Raw genomic sequence first — 25102 nt, 5'->3', positions numbered from 1 at the left:
AACTCGGAAAAATTGGCGGATTTAAAGTTCTGGATTCAGGCAATGACTTTCTGTATGACAGTGTCCTCATACCTGGATGCACTGCAGCCACCACCACACAGCATCGCGGCAGTTGTATCTGGCACAGCGACCCTCTCCCAGCAGGTTGGGGATCAAACCATGACGCAGCGTTCCCGCAAAGGCCATGATGATGTTACTATGGAGACCATGAGACAGAATGGTTAGTTACTTCAGGGCAGGCCACTGACGCAGCTTTTAAAGAAGACACAAAAAGGTACTTTTATAAGCCAGAATATCACAACAACCTTAACGCAAAATGTCTCATCAGAAACAGCTCATTTCATACCGAGCCTCGGTGTGTCTGCCCGTGAGCAGCATCAGTCCTCTGAGAGCGATGAAAGTGTCTCTGCCCCAGCACCGGAATATCCCAGAGGAGAAATGAGGAAGACCTGAAGAATATCAGGTAGCACATCGGTTCAATGACTGTCCACCTACTCTATATGTGTATTATAAATCTTCATCCCACACCCCCCTTTATTAAAAAAACAGGAAATAATGCGTTAATAATGTCAATGCAACAAATCTGGATTTACCTTTTCAGCATTTTTTAGTTTTTTATTCCTAAATTGATCCTCAGAGACACTTTTAAGCATCTGTTGCTAGGTTACCTGCAGCCAGTGAGACACAGCACTGCTCCTTCTGGCCTGTGATTGGACTGATGCGATAGGGAACGTCCTCTATTTTTGAAGAAAGGGGAGGGAGGGCTGGGAAGCGTCCCACACCACACATCTGAACTGAGCCCAGCGCCAGGTAACGGACAAAGCTGGAGCCATTCTGGACGAAGCTGTTTAGACAAGGACATGAGAAATCAAAGACAGGACATGTGCTCGCTCAATATGTCACTAAACTGCAACAAATCAGACCTTAAAAGTTATCTTAGATTTGAGTTTCAGATCTCAATAATGTTTGCATCATGAGTCCTACCTGGACATGAGTTTGTGAGTTGCGTCCAGGGCTGTAGTGTAGGTCGACACCATGATGGCGTCAAAGTAACAGGGGATGAGGTAGCGTGGGATGTGTTTCAGGTAGTTAAACATGGCTCCCAACCACTGACCCACCTGCACAATGTTACAGTCATCACTCACTACAGGAATTCATTCCTTGCTGCTCATTTGGTCACAATAGTCCAACAACCACTCTACTGACCTTAATGGAACTAATAGTAGTAAAATATGAACTAATAGTAGGAAATTGTAATTAGGAACAACCAATTTTATCTCTTAAGGGGATAGAATCTGCTGGTGGATAAAGTGGCGATAAAACTGCCGGGAATTTTGGAACACCTAAGAAACAAAGAAATTAATTAAGAGAAGGCATTTGGAAAACAGAAAATAAGAATGAATGTGGCAGAATTAAAAACTGCGTAAAATGAGGACCATGAAATTGGTATGACCCAAGTCCTTATCCTGCATCTACAGAAACAGTTTGAAGCAAAATGGCAGGATATGGAAGGCCATGCCTGCAGGAAGAATCTCAGAATTTATTCAGTGCCTGAGAAAAGTGAGGGGAATAACATGACTGAGTTTGTGGAAAATCTAATATGAGAGAAATTGGATGTTAACGGTGAAATCCACTTTGAAAGAACACACCATGCACCTGAGCGGCACACCGCGCACAATGACCAACAAGTGCTTCAAGCTACCTGGACAATGAAGGGCATTCTGGTGAATGATTGCAGGACCTATTTTGATGAAGACTTTACCACCCAAATGTTTAAGGAGCGGGCAAAAGTAGTAAGAAACAGCATAAGGAAAGACAGAAACAAAACTGGTATTGTAATGTCCCTTTAAGGTTGTTAAAGCATCACCTGTGCCAGCGGTCCCTCTCTGTGTATCAGTCTGTTTGAGACAAAGTCCATCAGCCAGTCTCCTTGTCTGAGGTTAGCACACACAGGGTGGCCCAGGTCATTGTTGGGACGGATATCAGCCAGCACTGACATCAGACCTGCAGAGACACACACACACACACACACACACACACACACACACACACACACAACAGGTACTCTTACACTTCTGTCATCTTAATGTGAGAAATACCAGGGTCAGATATCAGTGTGAAAACAAAAGAACCTGCCAAGAGCTGCGGTCACAATTCAACTGGTGTGTATTTCAGGCCAATTAGTGTAAAAATTATTATTACCTTAACCCTTAGGGACTGTTTGATGCAGTTACGTGCTTTTCATTCTTTTGATAATTTTGGCTGTGTTCATGCATATGGCATACACTTTTTGCAACATTGTGCATTTTTGTTTAATCTTGGAATTTCCAGCTCAGCTCCTACAATAATTCTAAAATACACTTTGGAAACTAAACTGTTACATTCAGACTGTTAAGGTAAAAAAAAAAATAAAAATCAATCACCATTGAAACCCAATCAAACTGACATTTTTAATCCCACAGCCATCAAAGCATAAAAACATGCACTGTATGATTTCTGGGTGTCATTCTAGTCTTTTGACTTGGAATTTGTCATTTTTACTACTTTCCACCTGATGGTATAATTTTTACCATATTTGGCATATGGAGAAAATACATGCTTTTTCCACTAGGTGCACTGTCACAAGCAGTGTTGCTGCTAATATCTACTATCTATCTATCTAGTAAACAGTGTTGCTGTAGATAAAAAAAATCTACTTTGCATTAAGTTTTTTTTTTTCATTAATATTTGTTAAACATTTTTTCACTTTAACAGTGTCACCTATGGTCAATAAATCACATGACCCATACATATAAATATAAAACTATAAATCGCTAAATGTAATAACAGTTACTGCATATAGTTTATTAAAAATAGTAGATTTTTTGTGTTTTTGTTTTCATCTCAAAACATTGAGGCATCATGACAAAAACTTGGCATTTAAAGGGTTAAATTTGTGATTAATGATTAGAACCGGTGTTGGTTAAAAAATTAACTCAGTGAGAGTAGAAAATCATATGAATGTATAACATTTTTAAAGCCTGATTTTGAAAAGCGCATTTTGTGCACAGAGTGATACAAATGTAGAGCATTTATTGAAGTGAGCCCTTAGAGTAAGGTATTTTGTCAGAATGTTGCAACTCTCCATCCTTGTTTCCGTACACTATATGTAAACTGTGTAACTGCTGTGTATCTACCCTGTAATCCAGCATATTTGAGGCTCTCCCATCCTGGAATACTGTAACAGCCTCCACCATCTTCTTGTTCTTCTGAGTCGCAGCGGAACAGCAGGATGTTCAGGTCTGCTAACGTCAGCTTAGATATCAGCCTGTAAAACACACACAGCTTTAAAATACACACTTCATGCTTTAGCAAATTAGATACTGTTCACAGGTGCTGCTTTTTCATATCATTGTTTGTATTCCACACAGTCTGACAGCGTCATATATATTCTGTATCATGTCTTTATTTCCTGTATGTTCACTCAGGCCTCCAGTTTTCTTTGTAGCAACAGATTCCCTCAGATGGAAATGCACAAGATGTCTTGTTTTGTTTCTTTGAATACACATTTACATCACAGTGTCATTAAAAGAGGGATCCATATCAAGGCAGCAGCACCAAACCAGAGATATCATATAGTTTCATTTATTCTTTCTCCTAACCAAAACCTGGTAACTACCATTATGTAATTCAATGGCAGACAATTTGGTCAAAGATTGGGGTGTGTTACACAAGTATAGCAGCTATTCTTACTAAGGGTGTTGTGGACTGCTTCCTTCTTAAGTATGGATCTACATCCTACAAAAAAGTGATGGGAAGTTATTGTCTTTACTATCATGACTTACTCCTACCAAATGTCCCAGTCTGTGCTGAACTGGAGAAAAGGGCATTTAATAAAATTTTTCCAACAAAATTAGCATGTGTTTTTTGAACACAGGTAAACCCGGTAAAAATAGACTATAGACTGCTTTCCCATTGCCAGTAGCGCAGAGCTGTGTACACAGCTTTGCAGTAAAAAGTACGCCTTTCTGTGTGTGTGTGTGTCTGTGTGAGTGTTTTCGTGTGTGGCATTTACTGACAGGCCACAAAACAGGTTATTGGTAAGCCGTAGAACGCAGCATGGATGCCAGCGAAAATGTTAAGGTGGTTAGTTCTTTTTAATACCTCTTACTTTTTCAGTCTCTCTTTCAAAGTCGGTGCAGATTAATTTGGATCAATGTTTGAGCGCTGCTTAAGCGGAGACGGACAGTATTTTTTGGTGGTACTCAATTGCACCTCGGCGGTCAAGAGGCTAAAATTAGCGTGTTCCCCCGGGTGTTGTGTCTCAATCACTGCCAATCAGAGCCAGAAGCGATAAATACCTGTGACTACTGCAGAGTGGGTTTGACCTGGGTGTGAAAGCAGACTGTCACCTTTGCCATTACATAAAAAAGCCAGATGTTACTGTGTGTTAGTGGGGTGTTTGTGTTGTGGAAAAGGGGACTGGAAAACACTGCTGTTTTCATTTTAAATTGTTATATGTTTAATATCTGCAATCTTGTTATTTGTGCTGCTGCCTCACTTGGCCTTGACCCTCTTAAAGAAGAGATTTTTAATCTCAATGAGTCTTTACTGCCGGTCAAATAAAGGGTATTACTATAAAAAAATGTATCCTGGAGTCTTTAGCCTGGAGCAGAGATGAGCAGTGGTCTGTTAGGTTTACTTTTACTGACTCTGCCCCTTCAGACTCTTTTACTTCTCTAAGTTCTGTTCTTCAGACCCAACTGAAGTTGACCCTGGTGACATCACTTGAGGACATCCATCAAATTTTGCTGGCCTCCCTCTGAATACATTTAAGGCTTTGTACTATTTGTTTCACATGTGCTGTAGTCCTTTACAACATCTTGACCTCCACAAAGTCCCCTTTAAAGTTGTGAAACCGTCTGAGACTCATCTATAATCATTCATTTAATTCTAAAGGCCCTGACACACCAAGAAGATGGTCAGCTGTCTGTAAATTATATCTATAACACGTCTGTCCATCCTGGAAGAGGGATCCCTCCTCAGCCGCTCTTCCTGAGGTTTCTTCCATTTTTTTCCCCCTTTTACAGGAGTTTTTTGGGGGAGTTTTTCCTAAGGCGATGTAAGGGTCTAAGGACAGGGATGTCGTATTCTGTAAAGCCCTTTGAGGCAAACTGTGTTTTGTGATAATAGGGTTTATAAATAAAATTGAACTGACTGAAATGTTGGGCTGTCAGTGAACGCCTGTGTCCCTTGTCCTTGCGGTGTGTCCCACACTGTTGGTTCTTGTTGGCGCTAGTTGGCTTTATTTCCACTGGTTCAGCATACTGATTTAGTATTAGCGACGGCAGAACCAATCAGTGAATGAAATCACTCTGATTGACCATTGAGCTCAGCATACGAGAAGAGAAACAGACGTGAGGCAAGCAAATTAAGAGCTAAAGTCAAGAGGAAGTGAGGTTGAAACTTGTTATACAAGGTCAAAAAGTTTTTCTTTATACATTGAGCTCTTCAGCAGAAGTGTTTCCTGATGGTTTGTGTTGCTGGTAAATATGTTTTGCTCTGTCAACATTGGATTGTATTGTTCATGTGCTCACTGGCTAACTACCGTCAAGATGGTCTTCCGGGTTCCCTTTCTGAATGACGATTACAGACGACCGCCATCTGCTGGTATGGAGGGGTGTTTCCTCGCAGGGGCATAATTGACATGCTGCTTGACTGTTGTTTGGTGTGTTCATTTGTAACTTTTTGGCTGAGACACGCTGAAGTGAGGCAACACAGCAGGGGGCTTTCATCACCACTTGTTCTCTGATGTCAGTTTGGTGTTTCTGAGCCTTTATTGGATGCTACAGTCTGTTCTTCAAGTAAAAGATGAACCGAGTAAAGGTGGGTGTAACCTTTACTTTATCCTTATGACAAACAGAACACAGGTCATGTCTCACGAGGGGCTGTGTACTCGTATACTCACTGTGCCAGGGGTTTCTGCAGAGCTTCTGGTGGTTTATCATCTGCTACACTGCCTTTCCTGTACTTTGGGCTGAACTGTGACAGATAAAACCTCAGCACCCCTGCTACTTTCTGGGCCTTGGGGTCCAAACTGACCCTGTGAGAAGAGAGTCATAGAAACTGGTGTAAGTAAACAATTGATAAGATGAACACTATATAAGGAATGCAATGTTTCTTCAGTGGTGACGCAGAATCTGTATTGTCATTTTGCTGCTGAGGTGTTTACCTGAAGGCGATGACGCTGCCAGGTGTCAATTTCTGAAAGGTGATTTCCTGCACAAACTCTGATCGACCTTTGGATGTCACTCCAGCTTGCTTCACCACCGTACTCTCCTGTAACTAAACATATACAAAAATAAAATAAAATATATATTAGGGATGCCAGGTGGCATTTTCCTACAAGTTAATAAATTTGTGACAACACTTCATGATTACAGTGGACATTTTAAAAGAGAAGATATTTTCAGTATCTGTGTAGTGCTGTAGCATGTTATTTCTAATGCAAACCAAATATTTCCTGCAGCTGCAGCTTCACATTAAAATCATTTAACCCTTTCATACGTGGATCCACATCAGTTTTCTTGTGCTGCATTCATACGTTTTTCACAAGCATTTAAACCTCTGAAACCTGAGAAAATTAATTTAATGTCATTCAAATTCACGGAAGAAGACATAATGAGCAACTTGGTGACAAGTTATGACAAGGAAATGATCGGGGGTGGATTTCTTGCTATTGTTTGGGCCATATTTGTATATTTCTGTAATTCTATATTTCTACACACACACACACACACACACACACACAACCACATATATATGTATAATACACAGATTTACCATGATCCCAAAAATGATCACAGCAATATTTACCGAAATATGCTCCTTTATTTCCACAGTGTATTCTGGCATGCCATTGATGTAGTGGTCATCCTTCTTATAACTCCCAGCAGCCCTTTCCACTGTCCTTGCCTCCAGGACTACTTCCTCTATCTTCCCTTAAGAAACAAAAACAGAGAGAGATATTATCAGCACTGGGAAGATTTGTTTGACACCTCATTTACAAACTCTTTCACAAAACCATGCAAGCGGTAAAGAACAGATATATTGGAATAAAGTAAAAATACACACATGAAGGTGACAAAGATCATGCAACAAAAGTATTTAGAAATACATGTTGAAGTTATAAAGGTGATGATGATAAGGTCATACCAGGTATGAACATGGGTGGGACCTTGGGGTCATACTGGTGGGTTTTGGGGTTCCAGAAGGCTGTCCTGCACACTGCCACCACAGACTGGTGTGTGCTGGGACAGTGTCGAGTAATCGCAACAATATCTGCATCAACCTGGTCTACATACACCTGGGGAGAAACACAACAGAGATTAAACTTGGACACATTGATCACTTATAAGTGTTCTCCAAGAAAGTTAGTGCAGGAACACAGCAACAATTTACATTCAGCATCAAACGTGGAGATATCAAAACTTTCCAGTCATACTGCTTCATGCCTTAAAAACCTTAAACAGATTGCAGAGTGGGTTGAAACTGCTTTAAGAGTTGAACGTTGTACCTGTATGAATCCCTGGGCAGCCAGTTCCTGGTGCAGCTTGTTGAGGGCCAGTTTCCCAGCTATGATGCCAGACTGGAGTCCAACCTCACTACCAGAGGAGGGGGAAGCTGAGGGGTTCCACTTGGGGTAAAAACGCTCCTCCTTCACCACAGAGATCTACACACACAAACAAACCAAGCACTTTAAAGACTGTCTTTTAGTCAATTAATGCTACTCTATCTGTTCCAGTTTTAGCAGGCTGAGCAGGTGTGTGTTATATCCAGTAAATGCTCTGTACTGTTTGTAGCTGATAAATTACATCAGCTCCTATAGCACAATTATTGTTGGGGAATCAGTGGGCCTCATTCACAAACCTTTCATAGAGGACATTTGCTCTTGAACATCCTAAAATGTTTTTACAAAGATTCTGACATTCACCAATGTTCTCTTATTTGGGGTTTGTTTTCTGAGGTAAGAACAGAATCCACGCACACAAAAGAGCCTTTTTCCCACCAAAATTTGCGCGTGCACGCAGGTTTTTCCCACTGCCAGTGAACACAACACTGGAGCACGCGAGTCTGCCTTTCTGTCAGCTTATGTGTGGTGTGTGTGTGTGTTGTTTTGGTGGTGTGTGTGTGCAACATCACAGGCAAGCAGGGAAACAGGTAAACAGCAGACAGCATCACAAACAGAAGTCTGTGAAAACTTTTCAGTGGTTTCTTCTCTTTATATATATATCTCTTACTTATTCAGTCTCTCTTTCAAAGTCGGTGCAGACTTATTTGAAATTATGTTTTTAAAGGGTGGTAATTAGTGACGGCACAACATTGCATCTTGCCAGTTAAGGAGACAACTGTGCTATTGCACTGCATAATGTTTGTGGTTAGCAGATTGGGTGGGTTGATTAACATGCAATTTAAGCATCTCATGAATCTTTTTGTGTGATTTTATTTCCTGACACTACGAGGACTCCATTGGCGTTCACTTTCTGCAGAAGTACCTTCACTTAAGAGCAGGATTTTTTTTTAAGTCCAGTGTTCAGTCCTCTGGAGACTTTCGTTTGTCTCAACTTTTCTTTATCTTCTTAGCAGCTATAATGTGAAAGGGGGAGAGAGAGGGGAAGACATGCAGCAAAGGGCCACAAGCTGGACACGGCCTTTGTGCAAGGAATGTCGGCACTACCAGGTGAGCTAGTTCAACTCTTTTTCATCGTCAGTCCCTGCAGTCTCATACCCTTTTTATGGAGATTTATGGGTGTTTACCTGTGCTAATTAGGATCAACTGGCACGCGCTGTTAACCTGTGATGACAGTGGGATTCATCATATAAGAAAACAAATGCGATCAATGCTGGAGTTGTTAGACAACCTGGTAGAGAAGGTGCCCCATGTAAAATAGGCAATGTCACTGCCGCAGCGGCTGTGGGTTTGATTCCACCCTCGGCCCTTTGCTGCATGTCATCCTCTCTCTCTTCCCCTTTCACACTTAGCTGTCCTGTCCATCCTGTCCAGTAAAGGCTAAAAAAGCTTTCAAAGATAAAATTTTAAAAAAGAAGAAAAAACTAAGGAAAATATTGGAAAACGAGGCCCAGTGTTTTGGGGGTTAAGTTAATAGAACTTCCAATTCAAAGAAAACATGTTTTTTTACTTGTTTGTTTTATAAAACAGAATTAGGCTAAAATGATAGTTATAGTGTGAAAATCTAAACCTGTCCAAAAACAGTAAGCAAAGATGTGACACTAGCTCTATATAAGGCTTTTCAGATATATACATAGATACATAATTCACAACTTCAGAGCAAAAAACAAACGAACAAAAAAACATTAACCACATTCATGAATTTGCAATAAATAAGCCAAAATTGGAGAACTTGTTTCTTTAAAACCCCAAAAGGTCATAATCATGGTTACACACTAAAAAGTATTGTTGAGCCAAAATAGTGAGTGAGTGGTGATAGTTTGTGTGTTTGTTTATGACTAACCTGATGGGGCACTAATTCATCGTACCCTCTGGTGGAACCGGTGGCACAGCAGGCCATGGAGACCATAGCAGAGCTGGGGAGGGAGTCCAGTGCTGACCGCAGCTGTGTAACCGAGAGAGGCAAACACACAGCAGTTACTGTACACACCTGACACCAGGACAGAATCCGTCACATCTGACCACAGTGATCTTTGATTTTTCTAAAAGTTTTATCTATTACATAATGTCTTACTTTATATTTATTTGACCAGCTAAACATAGAGGAAGCAGCAACAGAAGGAAGACTACTATTAAATGAGAATTTTATAAATTGCAGGAATCATGAGAACTTAATGTAGAGAAATTTCACAACCCTAACATTCTATGGGGAACAGAAACAGAAAGATAAAAAAAGACATTGCATACTAAAGAAAGTGGTTATCAGCATCTTCAGTCATTCCACTCCATCCTGCCTGACTCTGACCGAGACCCACCTGTATGGGACACTCGTTGTCATGGGTTACATCAAGAAACATCGCATGGGCAATGGAGGGCATCAGTGGGCGGAGACTGGGCTGAACAAAAGCTCCAACTGGCTCGCCTCCGTAACGATAGACCAGTCGACCTTCTTCATGGCTGTCACCAGCTGACATGGCCTCTATGGACAGGGTGAGGGGTGAGGAAAAGTTAATGAGACATGGGAGGGCAGTTATAACAACACAATCCATACAGCTACAGTACTGTACAGGAGTTCACAAATTCAAGCACGCTGTAGATCAATACTGGGCCACATTCCAATCTGGTAATGCAGGTGCTTTGCCTTTGAGAGTTCATGGAACACACAAGCTTATATTTAGTTGATGTGGAATGCCTGTTCACGAATGTATGGACTAAGCTATTCCCTATTTTCTGAATAGTTTCTATATGCTGAATTCAGATACATTTCTGACATCATATATCTGCAGATAGATGGATGGGCAGAAATGTGTTTAAATATGCACACGCATGACAAATTAAAAGAAAAAAATGAGTGTCAAAACATAACAAACTTGGGTGCTTCTCTATGGGGAACGAGGGTTCACTGTGTGGTTGGTGAGTATTGATATGATGTGAATCGTATGCTAAAGCCTTCACAGTCACCACCATTCTTAGGAAAGAATGTTGTTTATCTCTCCAGTGCAGTACAACACAATTAGATAATCTCTGAAAAGAAGCAATGAAGCTGCTCTGGAGGCCTGTAGTCCAACAGCAGTAAATGTGTTGTTTTTTTTTTTATTTGTCACCGATCTGTATGTACTGTATGTAGCAGTAAACAATATGTACAAGCAACAAAAATTACCTACCTCAGTATCCCACACCATCACTTCATCAGTATTGATGAATACACTACATACCTACTGTTTCGTTCCTCACGCCATATCACAACTGAATAAGCAGTAATGTAGGAGCAGATGACACCACTTTACACACACACACACACGCACACGCACACACACACACACACACACACACACACACACACACACACCTCGGACATGGACTGTGCTCACCCTCACACTCGCACAAAATCCACTCACATTTTATAGGTTCTTATGTGCTGTAAACTCAGGACTGTTTTTTAATTTAACTTATGCTTATCTTACATGTACGTGGGTGTATGTAGGTAAGTGCATTTTAAACACGTAGATTAATGTACCTCGTATGAGCGATGAGATGCCTAGCCTGGTTACGAAGATATTATCCAGCTCCTCACTGCCGGTGAATAGTTCAGCCACCACATACAGGTTAGGACAAATTGTTCTGGCCACGTCGAGCATGAACTGGTTGACCACAGCAAGGCAACACAGCAAAACCAGTGCAGACAGTGCAAGAGGTCATGATTCAGAGAGAGGAAGAAAGAAGAGGTTGGGAAAAAGACAGAAAGGACAGAAGCAGGAGGAGGAGAGTTATGTTATCAGTTAGTGATAACAGGCCGAGTGACCACAGCATGCAGTCATTCAGTCCATGAACACAGAGTTAGAGTAAAGAAACACAAAGATGTTTGGGTATGCAGTGAGAATAGAAGAAGGAGACAAAACACAAAGTTAGTTCGTGCATAAGAGCTGTACCTCGTATAAGGCTGCTAATTCCCAGCCGGTTAACAAACACATTGTCAATGAGCTCGCTGCCTGTAAACAGCTCAGCTATCACATACAGATTGGGTCTGACTGCTCTGGCTGCATCTAACATTGCCTAGACAACACAACACAACAGTATCACAGACAGGGAGAGAAACACAGGTCTGCTGTTAACAAGGTCACTTTTTTAGTGACATTTGGTGACATAAAACCAGTCTGCAATAAAATTACATTTTCTTTTCCCACCTTTACTATTTATTTTTAAACTAATTTTATTAAAACTCCAACCTGCAACATGAATTTAATTAAAAATGCAATAAATATGACTGATATAGATACTTCACCAGCCAGTGTCCTCTCTCTATTTTTGCCTAAATTCACCTGTGGTCTGAACATATCTGTCAGTCAGTGTAGTTAGGTAAATCTGCGGAATATACTTTTTGCTGTAGGTATGTCATCAGAATGTGGCCGTAGTGACTGTTGTTTTGTTTTTAGGCTTTGTAAATGTCAGTTAGCTCATTCTCAGGCTACATGGTACTTCAAGTAGGCAAAATGTGACTTTATTGTAGTTTTTATGACTAAAAGTAGTCACAAATATTCTGGGCCAAGTTTCTCAATTGGTTTCTGTAGTGACCTGACACTACGAGGTGGAGTCTGCTGGTGTTGCATCACACAGTAACACAACTGTACTGAAAGCCCTGCATGATTTAATACATTGTAGTACAAAAGGCCTACAATAGAACCCAAAATGTTCCATTTTTGTTGAAACAGTGGTTGTGTTTGTGTTGACCATAGACTGTTTATAAAGATGGACGAAATGACAGCTCTCCAAAAGTGAGGCCAAACGATCTCGAGTGTAACAATCGGTATGCTTGTCGTTAATAGTGCTACATGCGGTTGGTCGACGGGTGTATGGGCAGGAACTCGCATCCAACTTCGTCCAACTTAATATACAGTCTACAGTTTTGAATCAATTCATTTTAGAGGCTGTACTTTGTGGAGGAGTTGCACAGAACTAAGGTTATTTTTTTCATTGCATGGATGCTAACAACTGTACTCAGGCTTCTCATCATGCAGGTGGGCCTTGATTCCTCAACATTTCAGCCACTCATTTCTGTAAAGGCTTTGTTAACTCAAATGTGGCAGATGTATCCAGTTTGATTGCTGGTTGTCTGACCTCTGCAACATTAACCACTGTTTGCTGCTATGGATTTAGCCTCTCTTTCAAACCTCAAATTTTGGAAAACAAGAATGACAATGCAATGTATGCTCTGCTTTAGCAAAGTCAAAATTCCCCCTATCATGTGATTGCTTATCATAATATTCATGCTTCTATCAAAGAACTCCAGGTTCTAAATTCAAAATTAGATTGGATTATGAACTGGCTGTAATGTTTACACAAACATATGCAGGACACCTAAAAAAAAACCTTTCTGATGCAGTGTCAACAATTATTATTGATAATTCTAAGGTGATATTAATTGCATTACAGTTTGCAAGGAACACATTTTTCTGGTAAATCAGTGACATCTGCTTAACTGAATTATGTAATGTGATAATATATGACAATACCTCAGCTACATGTAAAGGTGTCGAGTGGCAGTTGTCCAGTCTGACTCCATGGAAATATCTGGCTGTGATCTCAGTGTATTTCTTCATGTGAGCCCACAGGTACGGGCAGTCCTCAGGCCCGTTGCCATAGCGCAGTTTGACACTGTCGCCCCAGCATACCAGCTCCCGACGCACGTACACGTTGGAGCCTGCAGGTAGCACAGACACAGAGCAATACTGACACAAGGAATCACGATTTCTTCACATCAGTCTGTTCAATGCTAAACCTCACAACAGCTTGTACTAAATTAAGATTCTCAGTTCTATATAAATGGACACACCATAAACCTTAAACATGTTTCATCCCACGTAAAAGGTAATGCGTATTCTCTTTGATGGACAGAGGGAGGAACCAGTTACAGTGTGTTTGTGTGTATTTTTTTATTCCTTTATTATAGTTTCTGGACCTGATAGTCTTCTGTTTTCTAACCTGGCTCAGCAAAGTTGCGCAGAGGGTCGTCGCCCATCACCCAGCCATTGTGAGCCAGGAAGTGGCACGTCTTGTCTGGCTGGTCTAGCAGCTGCAGCTCCTGCTCCAGAGTCATGTCCTGATATGGAAAGGTGAAATACCTAAGACAGACAGATGAAAACACTGAGATCTACCAACACTTAGAGTCTCTTTACACCTGGTGTTGCGATGAAGCTCATATCTGTGTAATCTGTATGAAATGTAGCTTCAACAGTTATGTGTCTGTATTATCCTCATGTGATTGCAAGCCAATAAAACAGGACAGATACAGCTGTAAAAAATGTCACATCCTTATACCTCAAGAGAGAAAACAAAGCATTCACTACCATGCTGAAGAGTCAGAGTGTGGCTTTCTGTATGTCAAGTAGGGTTACAAATCAAGGGTTATTTAGAGCTATTTCCAATGTTTTTGTGTCCAGGTGACTAATGCGTCTACATTTTTTGAAACTGGTTCAGTTTGATTGAGTGCACTGGCATGTTTTCACATGCACAATGTAAAGGACCCCAGAAAGTATAGATACATTTGTGTGCTTCTAATGGTGATCCATGAATAAACACTAAATAATCTGATATGAATCTCAATTCCCACTTACTACAATTTCAGCATTGTACAGTAGTCCATGTAATAGCTCTCTGTAGTATCCACATGCTCCAATGCAATGCACTACAAGACTAATGGTAGAGATTTCCCCCATCTGGCCTCTCAAGTAGTAACCTGACCTAAAAAGCATGTTAAATCAGTCTTCCCTCCACCTCTCTTCTCCCTTCATGTATTACATTGATCCCATATCTTCCCCTCTCTCCTTAAAGCCACATCTTTAAACTTCTCACCTGGTAACCAGAGGGTTTTTCTTGCTAACAAGACCGAGTTTGGGGCCGTGGTCTGCCAGACGCTCGTACACTACATTTCCCACAACGCAGGTGGCAGCCTTGAAGAAAGCAGGAGGAAAATAATGAACACTGACTGATGCACAGGATGCATTTTGTATTTTGGGAGCCAAGTACTATACAAATACTATTCAGAATACATGACTATACTATATATCCTGATGTTGACAGGGAACTATTTTGATACATGTTTTACATATCGTTGACATGAGGTGTTTCCATCTATATCAGTCATATCATCTCTGTGACTCCGCTGAGAGTCAAACCAACAGGTTCCTCACACACTGTGCTCCAACATGGCCGAGTCAACAGGACTACATTCTAATAACTGCAATTATTCTATGTAATTATTTTTATTGGTGCAGTCAGCACTAGCCCTGTTGTTATGTTATGTTATGTTCTTCCTACCTGCTCCTGATGCTGGTGAATGATGTGGTGCTGCTCTTCATTCAGCTCGTTCAGTTTCTGTCTCAGCCAGCCACAGCACTCCTCGATGTGCTGTGGGGAGGAGCTACAGAGAGAAAATCATGAAACAAAAACTTAAACCACTGCTCTTCATTCTGCAAAGTGCTGCAAACATTCAGTATATGTTTACCAAATGTACATAACTGTACACAGACATTGTATAAAAAGGGCCTGGCCGGTCAGGAGTACTAATTGGAGGTGTATATATAACCCTGCAGTCTATTTTAAAGTTGCCATTTTTAATATCAGAATAATTTGAGGATGATCATGTATTGTGCAGATTCCTGTCAACATGTATGTTTCTTTTATTTCAATGCATGGCAGTGATTGGCAATGAACCAACCATGTTGGTTTCAATTTTAATGGGCTGAAAAAAAAAAAAGACAACCTCTCAAAAACTTTGAAAATAATGTTTGTGCTGGGAAAAGAGCCAGATCCATGCGGCTGTAGCTGCCTTAAATAATAGGCCTTGTTGATCAGGTCTTAGTATGCACTCATGCGTGTTGCTGCTGTGGTGTTTGTCCATATTGTTAATGTGTGTTATTGTACAGTTTATATGATGTTGTATTGTGTGCTGTTGTACTTACTGCCGTCTGACCATGTTAAGTGCTGGGAAAAAGAATCTCCTTTCAGGGGCAATAAAATCTAAGTCTCATGTGATTTTCTTGTCTAACCAGAGTTAATTTTTCAGCAAAAGAACTCAAAGATCCACTAAAACTGTCACTTCATACAAGAAACACAAAGTTGAGCGATAACAGCTTTAGCTAGAAGTTTTGAGTCAGACCTGTGAGGTACAAATGTCTCCAGAGCAGAGTCCATGTCCACTGTGTTGCCATAACGACGGTATTTTGGGTCCTGGACAATCTTCAGGCCCTTCTGCCCCCCTGTCTTATTGTGGTCTGGCTTAGTGCCTAAAAACACACATGCAAAGGATCAGTTAAGGCTGTTAAATATCATTTAAATCAAATGTGCTGATACTAGCACAGTAGCAGCTCTATGACAGTGATCTGTCTGTGAGCACTGAACTCTGACAGCAGGCGGTGCTGCTGCTGTTGTCTCTGGTGAATAACCATTCAAAAAAGTACAACACATGGGATACTCCTCCTCAACAAACACATATGATTATGGCTCCATCTCTATAGATATCCAGGTAGTATACTGTTCAAATGATGGGCAGCTGCACTGTCTTAAAGGAACAGTGTGTAAGTTTTAGGGAGATTTAGAAGTGTCTAGCGATGAGTATTGCAGATTGCAACCAGCTAAAACTTCTCCTGGTTAGAATTCCTGTCTGTCATCCCCCTCTCTCTACCACCCTTCCTGATAAAAGCTGTCCTATCAATAAAGGCAAAATGCCCTAAAAATGATCTCAAAGAAAAATAAATTGTTCATTGTTTGAAGTTTTAACCAGGAGCTGAATTGTTCACTCTCCATAGCAAAAGGATTCCATGATTTAAAACGTATACAGACACTAAATACAGCAGTTCACTTTAAAATTTCCCTGTTTTATCTAAGCTGCTTGCTGTGTCAGAGACAGAAGGCTGGCCTAGCATCTGCTAGCATGTGCTCACCTTTGTCCTCTGATAACTTAAAGATACAGACATTCAGGGGGTTTTCATTGGGAGCTCATGTATCCACAGAGGTCTCTTCTTCTCCAAAACAAGGTGATTTAAACCAGTAAAAATGCTGAATAAAGCATTTTCATCTTACAAATAAGAGTTTCCTCTATTTTTTTTTTGCTCGTTTGCAGAAGGGTTTCCTGCAAAGTGCCTGCTATCTGTGCTAGCCTTTTTTCTGAGACTGATGTTGAGGTTTTTAGCTGGAGCCAAGTTATCCACAGAGGCCTCTTCCTCTTCAAAAGAAACGGACCCGGTGATTGAATTTGGCAAAAACACTGACTACAGCAGTTTTATGTTCCAAATCAGTGTTTTTCTGACACTGCTCATCGCGGAGGGGTTCAATCTCCACCATCTTGAAAATATAAATGTTACTATAGAGAGCCAGTGTTTGGTTTGTCTGCTCTGGGCTACTGTAGAAACATGGCAGTGCAACATGGCTATCTGCACAGAATAGAACCTGTTCCATGTGTAGATATAAAAGGCTCATTCTAAAGTTATAAAAACGCAATTCTTCTTTTCAGGGGATTATAAACAAATTAAACCTAGTTATGAATACTATATTCCATTTCTGTTATCCCAAAATATATCCCTCCAAATCCTACACACTGGGCCTTTAAAATGAGCCCAGTTTCAGTCGTTCCTCTCAGGAGAGACATTCAGAGGAGCCTATTCTTAAACTTTTTCAGATCTATTTTTACCTTTTATGCGTGTCATTTGAGCAATTGTGAACTGGGCTCTAAGCACTGCAAAACACAGGCGAGCTGAACACATCTTTGCCTCCACACACCAGTACCTGAACACATCTGTGCCTGAACAAATCTGTGTCCTGAACACATCTGTGCCTGAACACATCCGTGCCTCAACACATCTGTGCCTGAACACATCTGTGCCTGAACACATCCGTGCCTCAACACATCTGTGCCTGAGCACATCAGTGCTTGAACACATCTGTGCCTGAACACATCCGTGCCTCAACACATCAGTGCCTCAACACATCTGTGTCTGAACACGAGTGCCTGAACACATCAGGGCCTGAACACATCCTGTGTACACACTGCTGCTGCGCTGCTGAATGTGTTTACATTTTTTGCAGTTATACTTCAAATCTTCACTGATCTACAATAATGACCTTTTTGTAGCAAGGTCCTGAACTGCTCCACAGCAGCGTCCACTTTGACCTGGTAGAACTCCCAAAGTTTGATCTGAGGATACACGTCCTGCCACAGCACACTGCGGATGGCCTAAAACACACACACACACACACACACACACACACAATTAATTTGCAAATAATTACTATCATGAAATGATCCTTCATAGCCTGAAAAAAGTAAAAAATAAAAAAGTACAAATATTTGTAATAAATCCTAAGAGTCTGGCAAACACACCCTCTCAAGAGTGTTCTAATCATTGAGTGTGCAGTGCCCAGCTGTGCAGTGTGTGCACAGCTCAACTGTTTACTCACATTCAGATGGCTCTCATTGGTAATATCAGCAGGAAGGCCTTTAGCTTTGTAGCGTCCCTCTGCTACTCTGGTGGTTAAATGCCAGAGAGCTCGATCTAAGACCCAGGCTGGTCGCAGGTGGGGAGAGTTCACCAGGTTGTACCCACACTCTGGATGTTCTCTGATCCACACACTGTTAGCAGCTGCAAAGAAAAAGAGAAATACAGTCAGAATCAGTAGACTGGCTTAGGTATAATGAATGTTGAAACACATACTTGAAAAATTAATTGAGGATGGCAACATGTAATGATGAGGATGAGCCAAAAAGGAATCACACTGGGAACATTTGAACATTCTTTCCTAGATTAAACAGCCTGTCATTACATAATGCCAATGAAAAATAAAATTCCATTGATAAACATGCATGTTGACATAGTGCAGTTTCTTATGATATTTGTTACATTGGCCTATTTGAAAAAAGCTATGACTGAGTTTTTGTCAACTTAAAAAAAATAGGAAAACATGATTCATTATTAATTTAACACCTAATCAAACAATACTTCATTTACAGGAGCAGATCATGGACACATAGTCCAGAAAAGGCTGCCATGAGTTTGGAGAGATCTGCAGATAGACTGACTGTAAGTCAGCCACTTAGTCTTTAACCTTTTAGTCAGGCTCATTTTACTGCTTGACCTTTTCTGGGAAAGGGAGGGAGGACGAGGGGAAAGTACATGAGTAAACAAGGAGCACACAGTTTTAACATAGGAGAGCACAACGGTAACACAGTAGAGCATGGCGCTAACATACGAGAGAGGAGTCGTAACATAGGAGAGCAGAGTGGTAACATAGGAGGGCAGAGTGGTAACATAGGAGAGCAGAGTGGCAACATAGGAGAGCACCGTGCTAACATACGAGAGAGGAGTCATAACATAGGAGAGCAGAGTGGTAACATAGGAGGGCAAAGTGGTAACAAAGGAGAGCAGAGTGGTTACACAGGAGAGCAGAGTGGTAACATAGGAGAGCAAAGTGGTGAGGTGGTGACATAGGAAAGCAGAGTGGAAACATAGGAGAGAAGAGTTGTAATGTAGGAGAGCAAAGTGGTAACATAGGAGAGAAGAGTTGTAACATAGGAGAACACGGTGGTAACATAGGAGAAAAGAGTTGTAACATAGGAAAGCAAAGTGGCAACATAGGAGAGCAGAGTGGTGATATAAGAGAGCATGGTGCGAACATAGGCGTACACAGCTGGCACGTGCAGAGGGGGGGGCGGAGGGTGCTGGAGCACCTGCCCCTTTTCCTCTCGATGCCCAAAGTGCCCTTTTGTCGAGTATGTGTGTGTATGTGGTTGCCCTCGGTCGGTCACATGATCCACGTAAACGTGCCCACACTTCGTCACTCACCGCCCAGACGTGCCCGGACGTGCCCAGTGGAGCCCTGTTCCTTCGCGCTGCTAATTATTTAACAGCTGATAGCCCAATGACTCCGGTGAGTAGGATGTGCAGCGATATTTGTTTGTGCACATCTGGTGTAGTCTTTCATTGAAAGATGACTGACGAAGTAAAGTGAGCATGAGCAAGTGAGTGTGTGCAACTGAGTCTGCACACACTCACCTCTCATGAATGATAGCCGAGTTAATGACACATGCTGAGTCAGGCTTCTTTTTGTTTCTATATGTTTCTTTTGTCTTTGGCCGAGTGCATTAGAGAGATGTATAATTTTACTGTCAGTTGCAGTGGTTTTCCTGTGTTTGTAGAGGCAATGAGGCATAGGCTATACTGTATGTTATTTCAGTAAAACTATGCAATGTAGCCTACATATACAACAATAACAATTGTAATAATTAGAAGAATTTGAATTGTGATTTTCTCAACCTCTTGTTTAAACATATCAGTACACTACTTGTTTCTAGTTGTATACACACAAACTAAATATATTATGCATTAGTATAAAATGTAGTTTTATAAACTTTTATAACTTTGCTGTCAGTCAAACTGAATGAAAGCCCAAATACATCTAAAGACATGATTTTTATATCATTAGATTCATTTTTACTTAATTACTAGTGCTGCGAATCAGCACCATGGAGCAATTTCATGTTGGTTATAGAGTATATGCCTTGAGAAGGTATGAAATGTCACTCTGTGTGTGTGTGTGTGTGTGTGTGTGTGTGTTTTTATTTAAAACTGAAAAGCAAGGACTCGAGGAAGACTGGCCACAGTTAAACAGTCAGGTATCTAATGGTGATAATTCCTATATCCCAAATGAATGCACAGCTTGGATAATGGCTTTGTGGTATAGCATCTTGACTTCTCCTTTATTCTCATCCCCCCAGAAATATTCCTCTTTCAGTTTACAAATTTGCAGCTTGCTTTAGTTCAGTCAGCCTTGGCTGCTGCCTCTCTTGGCAATCAGCAGTATGGCAGGTCACAGTGAGCCATTTTCAGTGTTAGTTATCTCTGCATCTTGTCGTGATCACGTAACGACTACTACAACTACTTTTCTTCTCTTGCTCTTTTTAATGTCTACATTCTCAGATCAATACAGCCCACATCCAGCGATATCAGCAGCAGCAGCAGCCTCATCACCAACTCCCTAAACAGAATCAGGTAAAATACAGACTACTGAGATATGAGGTGTGGACAGTGATGTATGTTGAGTCCATGTTACATTCTTTATGAATATAGGTTGCTACCATTTAACCAGCTATACTGTAAGGTATGTTTCTCTATGGTGCTTCAAATACGTGCTCCATGTGCCCCGTTTAAACTTTGAGCACCTGCCCCTTCAAAGGTCTCTGCACGGCCCTGGTACACAGTGCCAATATAGGAGAGCACAATGCTAAAATTGTAGAGCACAGTACTAACCTAGGGATACACAGGGCCAACATGGGATACCACAATGCTAACATAGGAGGTTGAAAAATAAAAAGCACTTTTGAAGTTATTCTAACTTCAGTGGACCTAGATGGGAGGAAGTGTTCTATCTCTGTCATATCAGACCTGTGAAGCACTTCATTAAGTGCGGTCACCTTCCTCTCCTCATAGTTTCCCATGAGAACAAGTAACTGCTTCACGGCTTGATGCAAGTGGCCTCTTAAGTAATGTGAGGTTAGTTCCTGGTTTAGCACTCTGCTCACACACAACACATACTTTACAATGTGTGAGAGAGACAGAAGGGTAGAGAGCGACTGGGAGATACTATACTCTAAAAGTTGAATAAAATGGACCACAACCTTATGCAGAGTTGTGTTTTTATATGTATTACACAAAACGTATTTAGTGGGTGTTTTAAAGAACACGTTTCTTGAAACCAGTGCCATTAACTCGACACTAGTGGGGGTGTCATGGTACGCTTACGCTTACATAACTATTCCTGCTGCAAATCTTTCTCTCTCTTTTTTTCTCCCCTGGTCTTTCTGGTCTAGCCCACTACATATACTTTCTAATAAAGGAAAATGTAAAAAAATATTAATTATAAAACAAACACCTCTCATCACATCACTTAGCTGAGGTGCTGGAGCTGTAAAAATATCAAAACAAATAATGAAGGTCTCTAGCTGAAAGCTTGCTTTTTTACAAAGACTTTTTTTTAAAGATTTCTGTGAACAGATGCTTCAATCATTCATTAAATTTGAATGAATGACAAGATATTTAATGTTCGCACTGATAAACATTGTTTTTTTGCAAATATTCACTCATTTTGAATTTGATGCCTGCAACACGTTCCAAAAAAGCTATCACCTTTCCTTTTAGAAACACTCAATAAGCATTTGGGAACTGAGGACACTAATTGTTGAAGTTTTGTAGGTGGAATTCTTTCTTCTGATGCAAAGTGGAAAAGCGTGCTGTGGTCTGACCAGTTCACATTTCAAAATGTCTTTGGAAATCATGGACGTCGTGTCCTTCGGGGCAAAGAGGAAAAGGACCATCCAGACTGTTATCAGCACAAAGTTCAAAAGCGAGCATCTGTGATGGTATGGGGTTGTGTTGGTGCCCATGGCATGGGTAACTTGCATATCTGTGGAGGCACCATTAATGCTGAAAGGTACATACAGGGTTTGGAGCAACATATGCTGCCATCCAAGCAACGTCTTTTTCAGCGACGTCCCTGCTTATTTCAGGAAGACAATGCCAAGCCACATTCTGCACGTGTTACAACAGGGCTTCGTAGTAAAAGAATGCGGGTACTAGACTGGCCTGCCTGCAGTCCAGACCTGTTGCATTATGAAGCGCAAAATACGACAACGGAGATCCCGGACTGTTGAGTCAACTGAAGTCAAGCAAGAATGGGAAAGAATTCCACCTACAAAGCTTCAACACTTAGTGTCCTCAGTTCCTAAACGTTTATTGAGTGTTGTTAAAAGGAAAGGTGATGTAACACAGTGGTAAACATGCCCCCTGTCCCAGCTTTTTTATAATGTGTTACAGGCATCAAATTTAAAATGAGTGAATAGTTTATCAGTTTGAGCATTAAATATCTTGTCTTTGATTTGTTTTTATTTACGTTTTACACAACATCCCAACTTAACTCGAATTGAGGTTTGCTGGCCCTGATGAAAATCAAACAGCCTTTCAATAATTCAGCAGAAGCACTTTAATGCTCACTAAAATGACACTAAGTGTGTCTGTCAGTCTGTTCTTCGCTCTGGTTGGGCAGTACACCAACACAGAGTGCACACTCACAAACAGACGCATATAGTCACTCACCTGTGTGATTATAGACCACATCTGTGATACACAGCATCCCCCACTCTTTCTGTAACTTCCCCACCAGCGCCCCCAAATCCTCCCAGCCGTAGTTCTGACCAGGCGGGCTGAACTCAGGGTTCAAGTTCAGCTGGTCGGCCAGGGAGTAACAGGACCTGGACTCTCCCAGAGTTTGCAGAGGAGTCAGGTGGATCATGTTGTATCCTATGAGAGAAACAACAATCACACTATTATTAATATGCACTGCAGTGTTTAACACTGCCACTACCAATAATGATAATGTGAATCCCCAACCCTAACCCATCCACCTACAGGATGGATGTCGCTGCAAAGAAGCTACATAAACTAAAACATGGATGCTTCACACACATCTTCCCTCCAGCAGCACAAAAGATCTCTACAGTCAGCACAGCTTCAACATTAGTGTCACCAATTCAGTACCTGACCAAATATTTCCCCTTCTTCTGCTCAGATATGATGCTGAATCATGGCAAGAAAAGTTTTTTATATCAAACATTAGTCACAGTGACATCATATACATTTGTGTGAATTATTTTAATAATTAAACATTTTTCAGCTTTGGCCAAAAATGTGTCTTGTGAGGTCACAGTGCTCTTTGACCACTAAAATCTAATCAATTCATCATAAAGTCCAAGTGAACATTTGTGCCAAATTTGAGAAAATTCCCTCACAGCCATCTTGAGATGTCTTATCGTTTGATAGAGGCAGGCACAAGGTCGCAGTAACCTTGACTTTTAACCAAAACATTCTAGTCATTTCATCCGCGAGTCCGGCAACTCAGTTTCAAACCAAAGGGGATGTTTGTGCCAAGTTTCACACACTTTACACACTCAGCATATTACACACACATTTATTTAAAAATATTTACATACTAGTGCTGATTGTTTACAAGTATTATATTTTTATTTTCAGTTTTATTCCTATTTGCTATAATTCTCTATGCTGACATCAGAGCAACTGTTACGAACCCCCCCCCCCCAGGGATCAATAAAGTATTTCTGATCCTGATTCTGAAGGATGAAGTATGGGACGTATGTGTGTACAGATGGACGGACACGTGGACAAGTAACCATAATGCCTCTGGCCATGGTTGTTTGTGCCGCAGAGGCATTTAAAAATGAGAGAAAATGCACAAACACACCTGACTCCTTGGCTACTCTCAGTCTATCTGGCCAGTCGTCTAAGTGTCCCAGGCATTTGGACAGGTAGGTCTGGATGGAGATGCAGTCTAAAGGAAGGACGTGATCGTCTTCTCCAACACGAAGGACAGGGTCAACCACGATGTATCCTCCTGCTGACCGCTCTGTGTCGCTATGTGAAAAACAAGGGAAATATAGTAAAATATCAGACTAAATAAAGTTGAGAAAGTGAGCAGTTAACAAGTGCACCCAAGAGTGACTGAGCAGAAAACAATGACACCCACACAAACAGAAACCAGAAGACATTGCAGAAAACATCATGCAGAATGATTAATACTATGGGCCTTTTCCACTGGCACCTTTGGCTGTGCTAGGCACGTTTACATGGAGCCTACTAATCTGATTAGAATAGGTTTAAAAGCCCAAACACATTAAACATGATCCATATAAACACCTCAATGAGCTTAAACAGGCCCAAAGTGATTCACATTTCAATCGGTTACAGAGGGGGAGTTTAAACCTTTTAATAAAATGATCAAATGTAAGTGATGAAGCTGATTCATCTCTGGCTGCGTTCTTTCTGCTCATGCTCCGTCCTCATATAAGGGGACATGATGACGTATGTTTCTTTACCTTCAGAAAATGGCAACTTCCAAGCAGGAGTGAAGAGTTTCTTTTTAATTCAAACTCTTAAAGAACTGAACATTACTGGAGACTCGACGGTGAAAAAATAAGGACTAACGACCTATTTAACCATGTCCACTAGGAAACGAACGGAGCCGGGATAGATCGAAGCATCAAGCGGCCCACCATGCCGCAACAATTTGCCTTTTCTTTGTCAGTTTGAACATGCCAAGCTGAGCTGAGCCAGAGATGGACATTCTTTGGAAAAGGGCACCTGACAACAGTCAGACCAGTGTCTATGTTGTGATACTTAACTCAGCTCTGTCTGTGCAGAAGACCAGAGAGAGAAAGGTGTTTTTAAAGTCTCTGTGTGTTCCGCTTTCAGTGCTTTTTAGCTTCTCTCCTGTGTCCTGATTGTACTTTAGATCTCTGCGTTATTTTTCTATTTGATGTTCACTTTCAGCCATACAGGAGTTACTGCCAAAAACACAATATTTTTTTATTTTGCT

At 41.0% G+C, this 25102-nt stretch overlaps 1 protein-coding gene across 1 annotated transcript in view; it reads right to left on the bottom strand.

The window, feature by feature from the left end:
• LOC121951216 (glycogen debranching enzyme-like) overlaps positions 1-25102 on the bottom strand; it is a 40672-nt gene that overhangs the window by 5809 nt on the left and 9761 nt on the right. The window contains 23 exon segments of the mRNA XM_042497468.1: positions 73-196; positions 347-449; positions 669-844; positions 985-1118; positions 1868-2004; positions 3177-3307; positions 5948-6082; positions 6212-6324; positions 6856-6980; positions 7195-7345; positions 7556-7711; positions 9513-9614; positions 9985-10148; positions 11599-11722; positions 13180-13367; positions 13649-13788; positions 14519-14616; positions 14984-15086; positions 15825-15951; positions 17786-17897; positions 18122-18303; positions 22810-23013; positions 23972-24141. Of these exon segments, the coding sequence (XP_042353402.1) occupies positions 73-196; positions 347-449; positions 669-844; positions 985-1118; positions 1868-2004; positions 3177-3307; positions 5948-6082; positions 6212-6324; positions 6856-6980; positions 7195-7345; positions 7556-7711; positions 9513-9614; positions 9985-10148; positions 11599-11722; positions 13180-13367; positions 13649-13788; positions 14519-14616; positions 14984-15086; positions 15825-15951; positions 17786-17897; positions 18122-18303; positions 22810-23013; positions 23972-24141 (3199 nt within the window).

The sequence above is a fragment of the Plectropomus leopardus genome, chromosome 12, assembly GCF_008729295.1.
Source record: "Plectropomus leopardus isolate mb chromosome 12, YSFRI_Pleo_2.0, whole genome shotgun sequence".
NCBI lineage: Eukaryota > Metazoa > Chordata > Actinopteri > Perciformes > Serranidae > Plectropomus > Plectropomus leopardus.
This window is presented reverse-complemented; position numbering and strand designations above follow the sequence as displayed.